Source organism: Setaria viridis, chromosome 9, assembly GCF_005286985.2.
Source record: "Setaria viridis chromosome 9, Setaria_viridis_v4.0, whole genome shotgun sequence".
NCBI classification, from domain to species: Eukaryota; Viridiplantae; Streptophyta; class Magnoliopsida; order Poales; family Poaceae; genus Setaria; species Setaria viridis.
The window spans coordinates 48,495,737-48,513,214 of record NC_048271.2 but is presented as its reverse complement, the minus strand read 5'-3'; the positions used below and the strand labels follow the sequence as shown (position 1 = coordinate 48,513,214).

At 50.7% G+C, this 17,478-nt stretch overlaps 3 protein-coding genes across 3 annotated transcripts; 1 reads left to right on the top strand and 2 right to left on the bottom strand.

The window, feature by feature from the left end:
- Positions 1-160: 160 nt before the first annotated feature.
- LOC117839459 (uncharacterized) lies at positions 161-2,882 on the bottom strand. Its single transcript, XM_034719795.2, has 5 exons — positions 2,374-2,882; positions 2,173-2,276; positions 1,885-2,053; positions 1,539-1,772; positions 161-1,455 (listed from the first exon to the last, which is right to left on the bottom strand). The coding sequence occupies exons 1-5, from the start codon at positions 2,548-2,550 to the stop codon at positions 520-522; spliced, it is 1,620 nt and encodes a 539-aa protein (XP_034575686.1). The 5' UTR covers positions 2,551-2,882; the 3' UTR covers positions 161-519.
- A 6,961-nt stretch (positions 2,883-9,843) lies between these two features.
- Positions 9,844-12,351, top strand: LOC117835764 (uncharacterized). Its single transcript, XM_034715087.2, has 3 exons — positions 9,844-10,031; positions 11,037-11,184; positions 12,057-12,351. The coding sequence occupies exons 1-3, from the start codon at positions 9,977-9,979 to the stop codon at positions 12,130-12,132; spliced, it is 279 nt and encodes a 92-aa protein (XP_034570978.1). The 5' UTR covers positions 9,844-9,976; the 3' UTR covers positions 12,133-12,351.
- Positions 12,352-12,395: 44 nt separating this feature from the next.
- On the bottom strand, positions 12,396-17,478 carry LOC117835765 (L-type lectin-domain containing receptor kinase SIT2). Its single transcript, XM_034715088.2, has 2 exons — positions 15,210-17,478; positions 12,396-14,265 (listed from the first exon to the last, which is right to left on the bottom strand). Exons 1-2 carry the CDS (start codon positions 17,165-17,167, stop codon positions 12,561-12,563), a joined length of 3,663 nt encoding a protein of 1,220 aa, XP_034570979.1. The 5' UTR covers positions 17,168-17,478; the 3' UTR covers positions 12,396-12,560.

Here is a 17,478-nt window from a genome sequence, read left to right as displayed (position 1 = left end):
CTTACAATAATTAGCTCCGCCACCGTCCGCCGGCTCTATTCGGCTCCTTCGCTGCTGCACGGCGCCATGCCTACCGCACGCGCGCGCTGCGCCTACGTCCACACGCCATAGGAGCGCAGCGCAGAGGTGCTCATTCAGCCAGTCATCAGATTCTCAATGCTGGAGCAGAAAATTTTGCAGCTTAGTACCCTACGATACAAAACTAAAAAAACAACTCTCAGTTAATCACAGCTCCATACCCAACCCTTCCTCTGTACAAAAAGGCCACCTACCTATGCATAATCCCTATTTAGTTCCATGAACAATGCTGCAGTCCGAGCAAAATCTACGAGTATTTCATTTCCAGAGGTAGGAAATCTCCACGGATCCCGCACCAAACCGCTGAAACCGCCACTCTGCCGGCGAAGCAACGGACCCGATTTCCTGCGCCAGAAATTCCGCTGCCATCCCAACCCTGGACTCTGAACTGACGAATGCCGACTGGCCACGAACTGCAAATGCCGCAACCGCAGAGCGAGCTCATCTCCGCGTGCGCACCGAGTTGGTCCTCCCCTCCGGGTTCAGCGGCCCGTGCCCGTGCCCTGGCGCTGCGGCGCCGTACACCCGCTCCTGGAGCACCCGCGCGTCCGTGCCGATCCGGCGCACCTCCTCGTGCCGCGCGATGTGCTCGTTGCTGCGCTCCAGCGCCGACACGATCCGCGCGTACGGCGGGTGCACGTACGCCGAGCTCTCGTACGCGCCGGCGTCGCTGCTCCTGCCCGTGTTGGCCGCGGGGTTCCTTCTGTACGGCGGGGCCACGTACTGCCCACGCTGGCCGCCGCCCAGGGCGTCGTGGAGGGCAGGCGCGCGCGCGTTGCCACCGGCGAACTCCGTGGCGTGCCTCCTGTGCTGCGGGTGGTTGTTCTCGGGCACGCCGTCCTGGAACGGCCGTGTTCTGGCGTCCCCGTGCCACGGGCTAGCGCCGGCGCCGACGCCCGTTCCCACCGTGGAGGCCGCCCTACTGTAGGATGGCCGGCGCTGCGGCGGCGGCGGCCAGACGACGTCCTCCAATTCCTCGTCGCTCTGGTCGAACAAGACTTCCTTCCCCTTGTACGCCGCGTCCGACCCGACCGAGGTCGCCGTGCTCCTGTCGCTCCAGGAGGGCGACGGCGACGGAGACTTCTGCGGCCTCCATGACGGCGGCGCCGTCCCTTGCTCCGTTGCCGCCGTGGTCCGCACGGGGCGCGCCTTGTCGTAGCCACCGCCCCTCGGCCCTTTCCCCTGTGACTCCGTCCGAGACAGCTCGACGGCAGCACGGGCGGCCATCGCGGCGAACGACGCGGACTTGAAGGCCGCCTCCGCAGCCATCCTGGCGTCGAAGTACTTGTTGGATTCCCTCAACACCTTCTCGTCCACGCTCAGCTGAGCAAGGCTCGGGTTCACCTTGCCATCAACAGGCTTATGCGTCCCCCGCACCTGTTACGAACCGATTCTTAAGATCAAATAACGCAAAAGATACTGAATTTCTGATGATCCTGTAGTGTGATCACGGCACAAACCTCACGACGATCCGTCTTGGCCGCACTCTCCTGGACAAATTCTCTGGCTGGGACATTCTTCGACTGTTCTTTTTCTCTCTGATTGGTGATCTGTGAGGTTGTGCGACCAACTTGGCGAATCTCTACTGGGTTCTGAGGGAACTCCAGCAAGATGTCGTTCTCGGCGGCGATCTCCTTGGCCAACCTCCTCTTCTGCTCCAAGCTCGCCCTCTCGCCGGACAACTTCCGCACCAACTGCAGCAAACGAACAGGGCAACAACCAGCCTTCAATTCCAGCTCCCGTCACATGCAGTTGGGGAGACAACCCGTAAACTAAGCTAATATAGTTGGAGGAAGTTAAAGCTACCGTGGGGTCGACGACGCCGGGGGCGCCCTCCTTGGCCGCCGCGGCGAAGTCCCGGCCGAACTTGTCCGCCAGGATGGCGCGCGCGTCCAGCAGCTCCGGCAGCTCGCCGCACCGCGCCGACGCGAACATCAGCCCCGCCGCCGCGTCCTTGATCTCCTCGCCGCATTCCCTGGGTTCCACCGAACGAACCGAATTTGCAATCTTTCCGTGTGAGACAGGGAAGCCGACGAAACGGGGAATCGATCAAAACAACAAAACGAACACGAAAGACTTGACTTGGGCACGTACTTGGGGTTTTCCAGCTGCGCGGCCTGCTCGATGAGGATTTTGCAGTAGAGTTCGATGACGTCAAGGACCTCCAGCATGTTGTCCTCCTCGATCACCTGCTCCGCCTGCGCGACGAGAACGCACGCCACACCGTGTCACTACCGCGAACTGGCGAAAGGAAGGAGAAGGACACACGCGACGCGAACAGAGACAGGCACTCACGCGGAGGAGAGCGCGGTCGAGGTGGCCGATGGAGAGGAGCTGCCCGACGTCGCTGCGGGCGATGGAGCGGCGGCCGAGGCGCGGGCGGCGGACGGCGGCGAGGCGCGTGGCGGTGAGCTTGACCAAGGTCTTGAGCTTGGCGGTCTGCTTGGAGGTGCTCTTGCCGAAGAGGCCCATGGCTGCTGCCTGCCTGCTGGCCCGCTGCGAACGAACAGGTGGGGTGTTCGGTGGGTGCTGTGGCGGCGAACTGGTGATGCCCTGTTTCTTCCCCCACTCTTTATACTGGTCGCAGGATTGGTGGCTTGGTGCCCTGTGGCGAAGAAACCTGACTTGCTTGTGGACTACGGAGTTTGCTCTGGACGGAGAAACATTGTGCTGCGCTGGTGTGCAGCCGATGCTTCTTTGGGGATTGGGTAGGCTCCAAGTTTTGCGCAGGTTGATTCTTGGTCCAGATCACCCTCAGAATTACCATGGAGTACTTTGGAAACATGTACTGCGAATGGAAATCTTCAAAATGAAGACTCGGAATTCATCAAGGGATATGGGACTATCTGCGTTTCATGGAATTTGCCTGGCACGCACCGAATTGTTTTCTAAAGAAAGAGCATCCTTAAGGGCTACAACTCCTACAATGTACCATGCTTTCGAAACATGTACTGCAAATGGGAAACTTCATGATGAAGACTGAAAATTCATCGGGTAAAAGTTTATACAGCATTATCTACATTTCCTGGAAGGAGATATAATTATAAGTTGCATCAAATTGTTTTCTAAAATGAGCATACTTACGGGTTACAACTTCTCGAAAGGTTATTCTAAACAAAGTAAACATCAAACTGGTTCTTTTAGTGACATGTGACGTGGCCATTCACAGCGATTATCTATGATAACTTCATTGATCCTTTTTTATAGTTATTCACAAATGTTCGTGCGTGCTTGTGAACATATATGATGTGTTTCAAAATGAAAAGGCCTGATTTTCTAGGAGAGCAACATCATTTTGTTCAAAACACACCATCTTAAGGCTCAATTCACGCATTGCAGGGCTCAAAATCTTTGAAACCATAAAATGTACTACAATCCATTTAAGAAGATATTGAAATATCAGGCACTAGATCTTCTTTGTGCCGATCCTCCGATCCTCTATCTCTAAGGAGATTCTGTTGATAGACAGGCACTTTCGTGGACAGCCGTTGATGCTTTGCTTACTCCCCTATAATGGCCTAATCTTAGTTTATTGATGCAGCTGTGACGGCCAATCTGACAGTTGTAAAGCGGGATCCCGAGCATGTCGCCGTGGGCAAGACACGCCGCCGAGCGCGGCGGATCTGAGCAAATTCGTGGCTTGCCGGCAAACGCCAGGGACCAAAATCATGCTTGATTGGTGGCTTTCCAAGGACCAAATAGAACTTTTGGTTTGCCCGCGACAGGGGAATTGCAAATTGCCGGAGGCAACCCATTTTGTCGCAAATAAACGCGCTTTCTTGTGAGCTGCGTCGTCTCGTCGTTTGGAATTGGCGCAGTATGATACGCACAGTGGAAGCGCGAAGCGTGTATGGAGGCTGCGTATGCACAGTGAGGTGTGTACGTGCAGACTACGCACAGCAGCTGAATTGTTTAAGCGTTGATTGCTGCGCGACTAAATTCTACTTGCAAAATGTTTAGTTCGCTAGTAGGGAGGTACTAGTAGTAGCACTACTATAAAAACAATATACTCATTGACGAACATCTAGTCGTCGTCGTCGTCTCTTCCTCTTCTTTTCGGAATAGAACATTCGATTTATTCCCTTTCGTACGTACACGGATCGATTCAGTGCTTGCGTTCATCCGACGCAGCTCTCTACGAGCCTATCCAACTATTATACCGCACCTTTAGATTATGCCTCTCGGAAAAGAATTCGGTTGAGCACTCTCTCTTTACAGCCTGAAACCTTGCGTGACCGGTGCAGTATAAAGGGGTCGCAAAGCAAAGGCAGTTGCCTGCATGGTCGGAGTAGTTTATGAATTCCTTGGTGGTTGCCGGAATTTCTCATGGGTGGCGTCGTCGCCCCGCGCCTATCGGCGTGGCACCGCACGGCCACGCAAAAGCATCGGCGGCGCATCATGACCCATGAGCGTTAGCGAGTCATTTAGTAGTAGACCGCTTTGTTTACCAATCGATGCCCTCCACTAGAAAAAAGTGTATCACAAAAATATGATATTCATCCCTCATGTTTTATTTGGTGTAAATTAACTCCTTAACTAACTAAACGGGTGCATTTATCATTCCCATCTTAATTTATCAACTCGAACGGGTGCATTTATCATTCCCATCTTAATTTAATAATGGTTTAGTGTCATGCATATAACATCAATTTATGCCATGTAATCCTTTACTAATCTTTGCTTAGCCACGTCTAAGTCAATCACTATAATAGTTCGGTGTGAATCGGTTCCGATAAATTTTTGATACAATTTTTATAGCGTAGCCCAATTTAGAGGATTTATTGAATTAGTTTATGAGTTTTATATTTCAACCTAGCATATTACATCACTCACCTGATTACATGGCATAAAACGGCCATTAGATGATACTAAATCATTGTTAAATTAAGGTGGGACGATAAATATGCCGGTTTAGTTAGTTAAGGGATTGATTTGCACCAAATGAAACATAAGGGACGACACACTTTTGCAATACTTCAATTAGGAGAAGGGACAGGATCAATTAGGAGAAGTCTTCTTTGTTTACCAATTGATGCAGCTGTCAGGGTGGCTCCGTGGCTGTGATGCGGTCGTGGAGCGCTCGGCAGGACAGCAAGGACGATAGCGTCTTGAGAGGCTTCTCAGCTTGGAACACGTCGCCGGTGAGTTCATCGAGAGGGAAGGCGGCTGTCAGCTAGCTTTCCGGCGAGTCCATCGAAAGGGGAAGGCATACAACGTCGTGAAAGTGACACTGCTTTTATCAGACCGGTATAGAAGCAGTGAGCTCGCTCGGCTCTCGATAGGGCTTCTCGGTCCGGTGACTAGACTAGTTGAGTTCCCATGGTTAATTCGTCTCAGATTGTGGTTTGGAGGCCAGGACATACGAGTCCACGGACCAAGAGGTGTCCTAGAAACCTTGACAAGTCTCTGTCCCCGTCACTGAAAAACGGATTTCCAATCAGGCAGGGAACACATGAACGTCAAACAAACCGGCCGCTAATCAGACCGCTCCTCCATACAAAAGGCGACACAGCATCAAACGAAAAGCCGGGACGTTATCATGCGATGCGATGCGCTTGGCCTTGGCGCACAACAAACAGCTGCAGCGTGATCTTTCAAGTATTAGCAGGTGAAAAAGGCCGGGGGTGGCTGGCTGCGTGCACCGGCGGCGGACCGGAGCAGCACAAAAGACCACGGGGCAAAAGGACTCCATCGTATGGTTTCTTTATTCTGGTGATGGTTCTTGTGTAACAGCGACGCGCCGAGCCTTCCCTTTGCCCGAGCCCGACTGCTGGGTGACGCCGACCCATGTACGTCGTCGTCCCCGAGCTCATCCATATGCTGCCTGCAGCTGAAGGCGATCGGGGCGAGTTTTTATTCTTATCCCAATATCCCCCGACGCAAGAATCTTCCTGAGCTTCGTGTCACCGTTCTGACGGAAGTTGCCGAATTGGCATGCTCTGCTCGAAGCAAACTGGAATCCTTTGCAGAAATTGAAACAGCCAAAACCAAGCAGCGCAGGCAATCTAACGTCACCTACCTTCTGGTAGCACACGAAGGGCTGCGGATCTGCAACACTGTGACGTGCCGCTCCTAATCATCCAATTTGGAAGCACTTGGAAGCACATTAGCTTATTTGTTATGCAAAACAAAACATGTACGTGTTGTCTTCTGAAATTGGGGTTGTTTGCAATATTCTGGAGCTCCGAGAACAATCTAAAAGCTGCCATTATATGACTCTTTCCCAACTCGAAAATAGATAAAGAGTTGAGTTATTGTTATTGGGAGAGATCTAGGGTTAGGGAGAGGAGAGGAGTGGCTTAGATCCACCAAATCCATCCAATAGAAACTGAAATCCGTGAAGGATTTGGAGCCTTTCCATCCTTGTTGGCTCCCACCTCTTATACTGTTTCTTCATATAGTGAATTGCTCACCACCGCCCGTGGTTTTTCCCCGCAAAGGGTTTTCACGTAAATTTTGATGTCTACTCTTGATTTGGTATTTCCCTTACCACATGTGTTAATTAAGTCACCATCTTACTTGCTATTGATCCATATGTGAAGTGGTTGCTCGTATGGATGAGTTGGCATAAGCATAGTTGCTGTTTTTTTTCATGCTCACAAGATATTCGGTGAAATGTTTATGACAAGATAGTTTGCTAATTTGATTATTCCGCTGCTCTATTATCGCAAACACTTTCGCTCTCAGCAAGCGTCAGAATACAATTTCACCGCGATGTCTCTGCCTCTGATGCAGTCCTTGCCCCTTGATCCAACACGGATGGTCTGCACCAAATTCACCTCGATGTCTGCACTCTGCACGCCTTCCGATCCCTTTCCTCCGACGTGTAGCGTCGGGCAATCAACCGATCCACCTGGACAATTTTCGGAAGCAAAATTCGAACGAAGTTGCCGCGCGCGGGAGTCAAATAACCGTGCAGCAAGAAACGCTTTTTCGGTACAAATTCCTGATGTGTGTACCATAGGTGTACGTGCTCGATCTCTTCCAACGATGGCATTGCCGATTTGCTGTCCTGCATCTTTGTCTACGACCGGTGGGTACTAAAAGGTAAAAGCATCTGAGTAGGGTGCGAATTGTCCTTATCCACGAGGTCGAGCTGCGAGAATCCATCCAACAGCCTCGTGTAAATGTGATTTAATAACAGTGTTTTCCTCTCACAACAAATCAGCCATTTCAGCTTTTCAGCCGGCTTATTAGTTAAAGCGAATAGACCCATTGAGCAGCGCACAAGCAATTCGGAAACCTGGGATCACCGTTGGCCCCGTGACAACAATGAATGGCGGAGTTGCAGACCGCCGTCCTCACATCACCACAACTCCAAAAGTACGTGACGATCAACACTTTCTTTTTGGAGAGAGAGGATGCTATGATCGATCATCTGAACTTTTTTAGGAGAACAGAACCCATCCAACGCTTCCCTTTATCTCGCCTCGGCCTTGTCCAGTACTGCACATTTAGGTCTCTATGAAAAGAATCCGGTTGGCCACTTTACAGTCTAAAAACTTGGCGACCGGTGATGACAAGACAAGGCAGTTGTATGCATAATCGGAGTAGTTTATGAATCCCGAAGCGCCTTTCGATGGTTAAGGTGGGATTTCTCATGAGTGGCGCCGCACATCGGCATGGCACGGCCAAGCGCAAAAGCATCAACGACGACGACGACGTCGACCCATCATGGCCCGTGAGCATCTGCAGTCATTCAGTATAGTGGTAGACTGGTAGTCCGCTTTGTTCACCAACTGCTGCCACTCTCAGCGCTGCGTTTCGTGATCGGGTTGATCTTCTGCGACGTGCTTGGTCGGGAGCTGCTGCTGCTGCGCTCTTTTGTTGGTCACGGAGAGTTAGGCAGGGGGCGCGAGGACAGGAGTGCGCGCCTTACTCTTCGAGAATCCAGAGCCCTCCTCGGCCCGGAACACGTCGTCGTCGTTTGGGTTCACTGCGGGAGCCGGCCGTCACCTATCAATAGCTTTTGTCAAACGGAGAAAAAACGAAGATGCTATCAGGGACAGGGAAGGACCAGCAAGTAACAGTGACGTTCTAAGTGACACCGCCTTTCTACCGCAGTTTTGTTAGACTGTTGCGGAAGCATCTGATATTTTGGACGGACGACGGGGAAGTCGTGAACAGTTCCGTGGCACCAATTTGCAGCTTTGGTCGATCGTACGTACGCGGCCGGAGATGGCGCCCGTGGTTGGTTCGTTACAGCGAGGTCAACTCTGACAGTACAATGTGTCCCTCTGAATCTGTCACTGCAAATCTATGAACCGAGCTAGAGCGAGGAAACTAGCGCCAGTGGTTGGTCAATAGAAAAAACATGCTTTGCTAGCTTGCTGCCGGTCTCCATCACCCAGAGAAAGCTCTATGATCAGACACGAAACACACGAACGTCAAACCGGCCGCTAACCACACCGCTCCACGCGGAGGCGACAGACACAGCATGAAACGGAAAGACTAGACGTGATCATGCGTGCGTAGCGCAACAAGACAGCAGCGTGATATTTCAATTATTAGCAGGGTAAAAAGGATTAGAAAAGTGTCATGGGTGGTGAATCCAAGGCAAAGCAGGGATCGATACCTGTCGCTAGACAGACTGCTAGAGGGGTTGGGGTTGGGAGTGGCTGACAGGCTGAGTGCAGGAAAAGGCTAGGCCAAAAGGTTCCATCGCGCTCTTTCTTTACTCCGGTGAAGGTTCTGCTTGTGTAAAGCGACGCGCGGAGCGCATCTGCTCGTCATCTACCGCGCCGGCACGCTTTCCCTGCCTGACTGCTGGCTGACGCGGAGTCCTATCCAGCACAGGCCGGAATCCTTCGCAGGACAGGAAGAGCAAACTGCAAAACCAAGCAGCGGAAAGGCCAGCAGCTAACACGAACTACCTGCTGCTGGTACGGGCAGTGCTTTCACCTGCCATTCCTGTGAGCGGCTGCGCAAGCGCAATGCAAATTCGCCATGATGTCTGATGCAGGCGTTGATGCGCAATACGCCTGCACGGATCTCCTGCATCAAGTTCACCTCGACGTGTAGCTCGGGCACGCATGCCTCGCGCTCGCGGCATCTTTCCTCCGACGTGTACCGTCGGGCAAGCACCAATCAATCCGTCTCGACCTATTTCAGAATCGAATCCGATAAAGTTTGCCGCACGAGTCAAATACCCGTGCAGCAAGAAACGCTTTTTCGCCTGAATTTCCCGGTGAGAGTACACTGGCGTACGTGTGCTCTTCCGGCGACGCCGTTGCCGATTTTGCCGTCCTGCGTCGCTTTGTTTACGACCGGTTGGTGCCAAAAGCGTCGAGCTCGGCTGCAGCATTCGCCGGTCGGTTTAGCCCTACCTGCCAGGCTGCCACTGCCAGGACTGGTTCGTGACCCGGTCGTTGCTGGTGAGCGGATTGGTGGAATCGTCCTCATCCACGAGGCCACGAGCTGTGAGAATCCATCCAACAATCTCGTGTTATTGAGTGGAGCTACAAGCAAATCCAAAACCTGAGATCACCGTTGGACCCCTGACAACGACGAGTGAGACAGTGAGTACGTTGATGATCAACGCCATTATTTTTGGAGAGAGAGAGAGAGAGAGAGAGAGAGAGAGAGAGAGAGAGAGAGAGAGAGAGAGAGAGAGAGCGATTATCACGTTGGATTTCGGCCCATCCAATGCTTCTTTTTTTTCAGCCCGGGCTTGTTGATTTCGGCCCATCGATTGCCTGGGCCGCCGCAGACCTGTGGCTCAATAGCCCATTAGCCCGTTTCCCAAAAATCCACGTGCGAGCACTTCACCCACCAGTGCAAGGGGAGAGAGAAAATCTTGCCGTCAATGTCCGCGCTCCCTTCCAAGGGCGCTAGGGTTTAACCCCAACTGCTCGATCCATCCCTTCCCAGTCCGATTCGGTACCATCGGGGCGGCGATATGGGGTACCTCCAGGAGGCTAGGGAGAATCACGTCAAGAAGAAGGTCGAGGAAGGTGAGTCCACCACCATCCCATCCGTGCTTCTTAAGCTTTGGATTTGTTGATTTGGGCAATCCTTGAGTAGTTGAGTGCGCGCGGCGCAGAGCTCGTATTAGTTCCGTAACATATGCGGAATTTCCTAGAATATTAAGTTTGCTGGCTCTGCTTGTTCAAGTTCTAACCAAACTCTTGAAATGATGCACGCTTAGCTTGTCCTGACTATGTATCTGTTCGTATTTGTGCGTACATAGGTGGTCTGCAGGGAGTTCGATCCAATTGGTGCTATTACCTTCTGTTGTTAAGCAGTGTAGTACTAATTAGTACAGCAGATTCGAACAATCAAACTGCATTTTGAGTTCCCATATGTGTTGGTGACTGTTAAAACCTTTAGAGCTTGTGATACAGTTTTGATTCACTCTGAGTAAAGACCATAGCTGTGCTATCTACAGAATTGTATAACTATGTTCCACATTCAATGGACCGAATTAACCATTCTTGAAGAAATGGCTTATTGGCTTCAGCAATTTTCCATTAGTGATTTTTTAAGGTGACAAGATGAAGAATAACTGATTGACATGCTGTTCATAATGGCCAGAATGTGTCACACACAGACATTGTCCAATTAATTATTTTTGTTCAGTGGTAAGACGGTTCCTTAGTATGTGCCACGTCACCTGTAGAGTACCAAATACCCAGTAGTCCTTATTTTCTTTATCCTTCCACCCGCCAGTACCATCTTCTGACTTGGAATTTGCGCTAAAGCCAATATAAGCTAGCTTCTATTTAGTACTTAACCTCCTGTATCTGTCCTCTCTCCACCATGTAGCAAACTAATGACATGGCAAGTCCTGTAGCCTACTAACATGTCCCTGTTGAGGATGCTCTTTAGTTTTAACATGTTTTTTTTCTACTTTTCAAGATTGTGGACTGGAATATTCTATGTTATTTTCTTCGAAATTGTCCTGTAAAGGTCATTATCTTCGTTTCTAACAGTTAAATCTTATCCATTTGGGTTTTCAGCTTTGCGCAGCAAAATGAAACAAAAGGCCCTTAAGGAATGTGATTTTTATTGTTCAAAGTATGCTGAGTGTGCTAGAGGAAGAACATTTTCTGTGGTATGGCAATGCCGTAAACAAGCAAAAGAGTTGAATGAATGCCTTCATCAGTTGTAAGTACTCATTCCATATGTATTTGGAATAATCATCAAAGTGGCTTCTCTGTTCTTGTTTGATTCTGTTGTGTAGGGTAAAATTGCATTCACATTTAATGTTTACAAGTTCAAAAGTTGCTCCTGTTTTTCATTCTGGACATTGTTACTATCTGCAAGATATTCTGTTTAGTTGTTCATAGGATGCAATTGTGGAGGTTGATTTGACTTCTAAAGCTGGTACCGTGCTAGGTGGTTAGTATTTGTTACTAAAATGTTAGCTTAACAGTAGGCACAAGGTGCAACTGGATTTTGATACGGTTATTTCTTTTCTAGCATTTACAAGTTAGAAATTTGTTAGAACCAAGTTCAGTGTAGGTTCCTGTTGAGAATTCTGGCACTTGCCGGATATTGTTACTGGTGGCATCATGGTCTCATGCTGACTGGTCTTAAATATCTTTTAATCTAACATCACCAGGCAATATCAATGGTAGGTGGTAGGTGATTTCCCTGTCTATATAAATAGTGTATTTGCATTTTGAGGATCCTAGTAATATTTTCTGATTAATTCAAATGGGAAGAATCTAAAATGAGTTGTGCTGCTAATCATTGTGAGCTTCTGACCCGAATTTGAGTGCCTTTTTGCAACAATCATGTGACCATAACTAGTTACAGACAGCACTAAAGATTTTGATTAAATGATTTCGTGGGTTGATTGTGCTTTGTTTTCGTCAAATTGGGGACATATCACTATATTCTGGAAGATGTTTCACCTTTTCAACTTTTTTCCTTTCTAGAAGCTTCATATTCCATATCTTAACCAAACTACCATTGGCATGACAAACACGCCACATTCATGTGAATATTCACTATGTGCTTTGTATGACTGGCAGCACAAATGATTCAGTCCTGGAAGAAATGAAGAAAGCATACATGGTTGAGCAAGAGAGCAAGGAGATGAAACAATAAGCATGACACAATGGACAATGGGCATCACGTTGTTCTTGTTTGTACGTATACTGTTGCTTTTGGTGCATGCTAAATTCATGCATAACCTGAAATTAGCATAAGGCATCATTGTCTAAGTTTCTGTCAAGTACACAATCAGATGTTACCATCTGTTTCAATTTTCATCTCAAATAGATTTCTTATTTGATGAAGATAATTTGGTTGCTTTTTGTTTCCCTATTACTGGTAGCTCTGATTTTGCCATTAGTGTGGAAGATATTGGATTCAGAATCAAATCATGTTTGCATATATTTGACTTTACAAGATAGTACAAAGTTAAGCAGCGGATGTGATTACATTTAGCCCAAATTAACCTACTGACACAGAAAGCATTAGAAATGGAGACACCACTGACCAGAACTGATAACCAATAGGAAATCAAGTTCACATCATCGTCCTCCTGAGAGGTCAGATCCTGGACCAATGCTCGTTGCAAATGATGATGCATCCAACATGACATATGAGTCGAACCCCTCGTTCTGCACAAACATCAGACTGCTGTAGTCCAGATTTGTCACTGTCATCTCCGGGACTGCCACAGTACCATCAAGGTACTGTAGGACTTGCCGCATGTTTGGCCGTGCATTAGGCATTGGCTGTGAGCATAGGAGCCCCAGCTTCAGAACCAAGCGCGCCTCCTCTGCGATATACTCACCACAGAGCCGTGGATCCACTGTCTCAAGAATTGCTCCTCTGTTCCAGTGCTCGAGTACCCAATCCAGCAGCACAACCTGGTCAAGCTCCAGGGGTCTCCTTCCACATGTCACCTCCAGCAGAAAGATCCCAAATGCAAAAACGTCTGTTCCTGGCGATGCTTTTCCTATGCGGAGCAGCTCAGGGGAGAGATAGCCCATGGTGCCAACAACACGTGTGGTCCTTGGATTGGTGCCATGGTCGTATAACTTTGCAAGGCCAAAGTCACCCAAACATCCATTCATCTCACTGTCGAGAAGAACATTGCTTGCCTTGATGTCTCGGTGCACAACGACCTGTTCCCAATCCTCGTGGAGGTACAACAAACCAGATGCAATGCCTTTGATGATATGGAACCTTATGTTCCAACGTAGAACAGGTCTGTTCCGATCATACAAGTGCTTGTCGAGGCTACCATTTGACATGTAGTCATAGACCAAGAGAAGTTCACCTTTGCGACGGCAATAGCCAAGTAGCTGCACTAGATTCTTGTGTCGAAGCCGACCCATGCTAACAATTTCTGCTATGAACTCTTTCATCCCTTGCTTAGAATCATGTGACACCCTCTTTACTGCAATCTCTAAGTTAGATCTTGGAAGAATTCCTTTGTACACTCTACCAAATCCCCCTATCCCAAGCAATTGTTTGCTCACAAACCCTTCAGTAGCATGGAAGAGGTCCTTGTAAGAGTACCGGTGCGGCCCAAACTCCACCTCCCAATCTTCATGAAGCTCAGCATGCCTCAACCATCTCCGTACAAACATGAAGACAACAGTGAGCAATGCGACAATGAAACCAGCCGTGGCTAACGGCAGCACTATCACCAAAATTTCAGTTAGGGAGCGCTTCTGGTGAGGTAATCTTGGCAGTGCAGGTAGGTTAGATGAGTTGAGGACAGGTGCTGCTCCATTCAAGCTGAAGCTCCATCCAAGTATGTAATGGTAAGCAATGGAGAGACCTGTGGCAGATGAGAACCCAACATATGATGTACCAGTTACTATCTTTGAAAGGTTGAGGGCGGTTGACAGCAAAGGTTCCGTTGGCTTCTCAACTCCCAGGGGAGCTAAGGTTACATTAAGCTCCATGGCCTGGCCGTTGTAGTCCACCCACACCTGCATCGCCTTGCGACTCATTAGTGTCAGGTTCAGAAACTTGCCGGTGCCCTCTTCGTAGTATCCAGCTGTGTGGGACTTCACCGACTGGAGATTGTTCACATCAATGCCGATGTGGTTGCTGTCGATGTCATGGAACTCAGGGCTGAGTACTGTATCAAGCTCGATGGCGAGGATGTGATTACTGGCCTTGCCATTGTCGCTGATGTTGAGGAGCCCCATGTACTGTGCTCCAGTGGCTGCCGAGAGGTTACTGCTGGGTGCGACCACGAAGGCAAGGCCATGGTCGCTCAGCTGGGTGTGCTCGGAGATGATGGCGAACGCGAAAGTGGTTGAGAAGGAAGCAACAGTCATGCCGTTTGCAGGCACGTGGAAGAGGAGAGGAGCTCGGAAGAACGCGTGACCTTTGGTGTGCTTGTCGTTGGTTAGAGCAAGCAGGCCAGTCGGTGTGACCATGGCGGCACCATCAAGTTTAAGGTTTGCACTGGTGAAACCTTCAAAGGCGAACCGCCCATCACTGGCAGGTGAAACCAGCTTGATTTTGTGGAGGGCAACGAGTAGAAGGAAGGGGATGAACCTGACGTTAACCATGCCTGCCGTGACGCACGAGCAGTGTAAACTTCTCAAACCTTGTTACTGGAGGGGCCGTATAGTTTCAGGCGTGGCCTATTATATGTGGAGTACGTGTTGTTGAATTGGAATGTCAAAGTCACTGGTGGTCTTATTCCAAGTCAATTCAACAAAGCAATATGCCATCACTAATAGATGTCCATCTCATGTACCTTCCTGGAAAGGATGTTCGTTGAATTTTCAATACATTATTACTAGCTGTTCTTGTCTCGTTACTTTGCCGGCCGGAATTTTTTTACCATGACTCGTCCTCAGATGTGCACACAGCGACAGCAAAATCTTTGTCAGCTAGTCACTCTAAGTCCACAGGGATTTCGACGTAAAACATGTTATATACTATGCTTATTTTATCATTCAGACTAGACAACAAATTCATATTTGTCGGGCACATTTTTTTTGTTCACCAGATTTGTTATGGGAAGTTATCAGAGTAAAACAATCTGCATCCTCTCTGCTTCATATGCTTACTCCTACACAGGACATGCGCATGTATCATGAATGCAGTCTGGGGCAACGAAACAGGTTACGGAAGCTACGTACGCCATCTTTCATCTTCCTCCCGACAGAGTGCTAGACATGGTCCCAACGCTTGACGCCAAAGACGACTCACACTCCACGGCATCCGGGTCAAGTCCTTGGTCCTCCATCAGAGTCGTCATACTGAAGTTCGTGCGCATCGACTGATGGTCCTCGGGGAAGGCCATGTCGCCGTCAAGGCACTGCACAACTCGCCGCATGCTAGGCCTCGCGCTGGCCAGCGGATGCGAGCAGAGCAGGCCAAACTTGAGCACCAGTTCGACCTCCTCCAAGGCGTAATCATTTCCGAGCCTCGGATCAGCTGCTTCCATGATTGATCCGTTGCGCCAATGGTCGAGCACCCAGTTGACGAGCACGACCGGGGTCCCTTGAGCATCCTCCTCCACGGGCGGCCGCCCACATGCGACCTCGAGAAGGAACACGCCGAACGCAAAGACATCGGTGGACGGTGTTGCCTTGGCTCTGTGGCCGAGCTCGGGGGCTAGGTACCCCATGGTGCCAACCACATGTGTGGTGTTCGGGTCCGTGCCGTGGTCGTACAACCTTGCAAGCCCGAAGTCGCCCAACCGGCCGTTCATCTCCGCGTCGAGTAGCACATTGCTGGCTTTGATGTCTCGGTGGATGACAACCTTCTCCCAATCTTCGTGGAGATACAGCAGGCCTGACGCTACACCTTTGATTATCTTGAACCTTTGGCCCCAATCCAAAGTAGGTTTATCTCGGTCGTGCAAATACTTGTCGAGGCTGCCGTTTGGCATGTGGTCATAAACCAAGAGGAGCTCACCTTTCCGCCGGCAATAGCCGAGCAATTGCACGACGTTCCGGTGCCGGAGGCGTCCAAGGCTCACAACCTCGGCGATGAACTCCTTCATCCCTTGCCTCGACTCATGCGAGACCCGCTTGACGGCAACCTTCGTCTTGGATTTGGGGAGAACGCCCATGTACACACTCCCGAATCCTCCTCTCCCAAGCAAGTTCCTGTCTTTGAAACCATCCGTCGCGTAGAAGAGATCCTTGTACGCGAAGCGATGCGGCCCGAAGCCAGCCTCCCAATCCTCGCGCAGCTCGGCGAACTTTGCTCGGCGTTTGGCGATGACGACGGCCGCCGCGGCCAATGCGAGAACGAACACCGAAGATGCGATTGGCAGGACGACCACGAGGACCTTTGGCCGGGTCTTGCTTGTCGTGCGTGGCAGAGCCGGCAGCAACGAGATGTTGAGAGCCGGGGCCACCGTGCCGTTCATCTTGAAGCTCCAGCCCAGCACGTAGTGGTGCGAGAAGATTATCCCCGTCGACGAGGAGAAGCCGACGTACGCGAGATCCGTGATCACCGCCGAGAGGTTGACGACGGTAGACAGGAGGGGTTTCTTTGGCTTGGGCATCTCGACAGGGGCCATGGTCACGTTGAGCTCCATGGCCCAGCCATCGTACTCCACCCACACCTGCATGGCCTTGCGGCTGATCAGGCTCAGGTTTCGGAACGAGCCGGTTTCGTCGTCGTCGTAGCCGGCGGAGGCCGCTCGCACGGAGGTGAGGCTGTTGACGTCGATCCCGACGTGGTTGTCGTCGATGTCGCGGAACTCCGCGTTGAGCACGGTGTCGAGCTCGACGGCGAAGAGGTGGTCGCTCGCGTCGCCGTTGTCGGAGGCGTTGACGAGGCCCAGGAAGTGGCCCGGCAGCGCCGTGGAGAAGTCCCTGGTCGCGGAGACGACGAAGGCCATGCCTTGGCTGCTCACGTCGGTGTACTGGCCGATGATGCCGAACACGAAGGCCGTGGAGAAGGACGCCACGGCGTGGTTGCTGGCGCCGTGGAAGCGCAGCGGGGTGGGGTAGAACGCGTGCCCCTTCAACGCCGTGGTGCCGTTGGTCAGCATGAGCAGGCCGTCCGGCGTGACCCTGGCCATGCCGTCGAGGGAGAGGTTCGCGCCGGAGAAGCCGTTGAAGGTGAACACCGTCTCGTTCATGGCGGCCACGAGGTGGTTAATTGTGACGAGGAGGAGGAAGAATGCTGGGAGCACAGTCATGGCTTTGATCGGCTGCACCGTGACTTCAAGAAACTAGGACTGAAATAGCTGATTCAGAGTTCAGAAGGCCTCGCTCGTGAGACTAGCAGGACCGGTTCTATGCTGGCCTGAAAGACAGATGAAAGCTCAGTGGTTACTCTCTAGTAGTGTGTCTGTACAGTTTGCTGCGTTCCACCGAACAAGACGGACACGATGGCAGGATCCGTCATTTGGCTATCGATTTCTTCTGTGAAAGAAGACGCAGAGTCCCAGCTCTGCCACTAGCGGTCGCCAATCTCGTCAATGGTTTCTTTCTCCTGGTTGGTGGCGGT

Bases quoted from the DNA above. Each gene is read 5' to 3' on its own strand.
- LOC117839459 (XM_034719795.2), bottom strand. From the start codon at position 2,550: ATGGGCCTCTTCGGCAAGAGCACCTCCAAGCAGACCGCCAAGCTCAAG. The intron at 2,054-2,172 runs GTACGTGCCCAA...GGTGGAACCCAG, and splicing joins GCGCAGCTGGAAAACCCCAA to GGAATGCGGCGAGGAGATCA. The intron at 1,773-1,884 runs GTAGCTTTAACT...CGTTTGCTGCAG, and splicing joins CCGGCGTCGTCGACCCCACG to TTGGTGCGGAAGTTGTCCGG.
- LOC117835764 (XM_034715087.2), top strand. From the start codon at position 9,977: ATGGGGTACCTCCAGGAGGCTAGGGAGAATCACGTCAAGAAGAAGGTC. The intron at 10,032-11,036 runs GTGAGTCCACCA...TTGGGTTTTCAG, and splicing joins CAAGAAGAAGGTCGAGGAAG to CTTTGCGCAGCAAAATGAAA. The intron at 11,185-12,056 runs GTAAGTACTCAT...TATGACTGGCAG, and splicing joins AATGAATGCCTTCATCAGTT to CACAAATGATTCAGTCCTGG.
- LOC117835765 (XM_034715088.2), bottom strand. From the start codon at position 17,167: ATGACTGTGCTCCCAGCATTCTTCCTCCTCCTCGTCACAATTAACCAC. The intron at 14,266-15,209 runs GTCTTTGGCGTC...CACCCAGCTGAG, and splicing joins GATGCCGTGGAGTGTGAGTC to CGACCATGGCCTTGCCTTCG.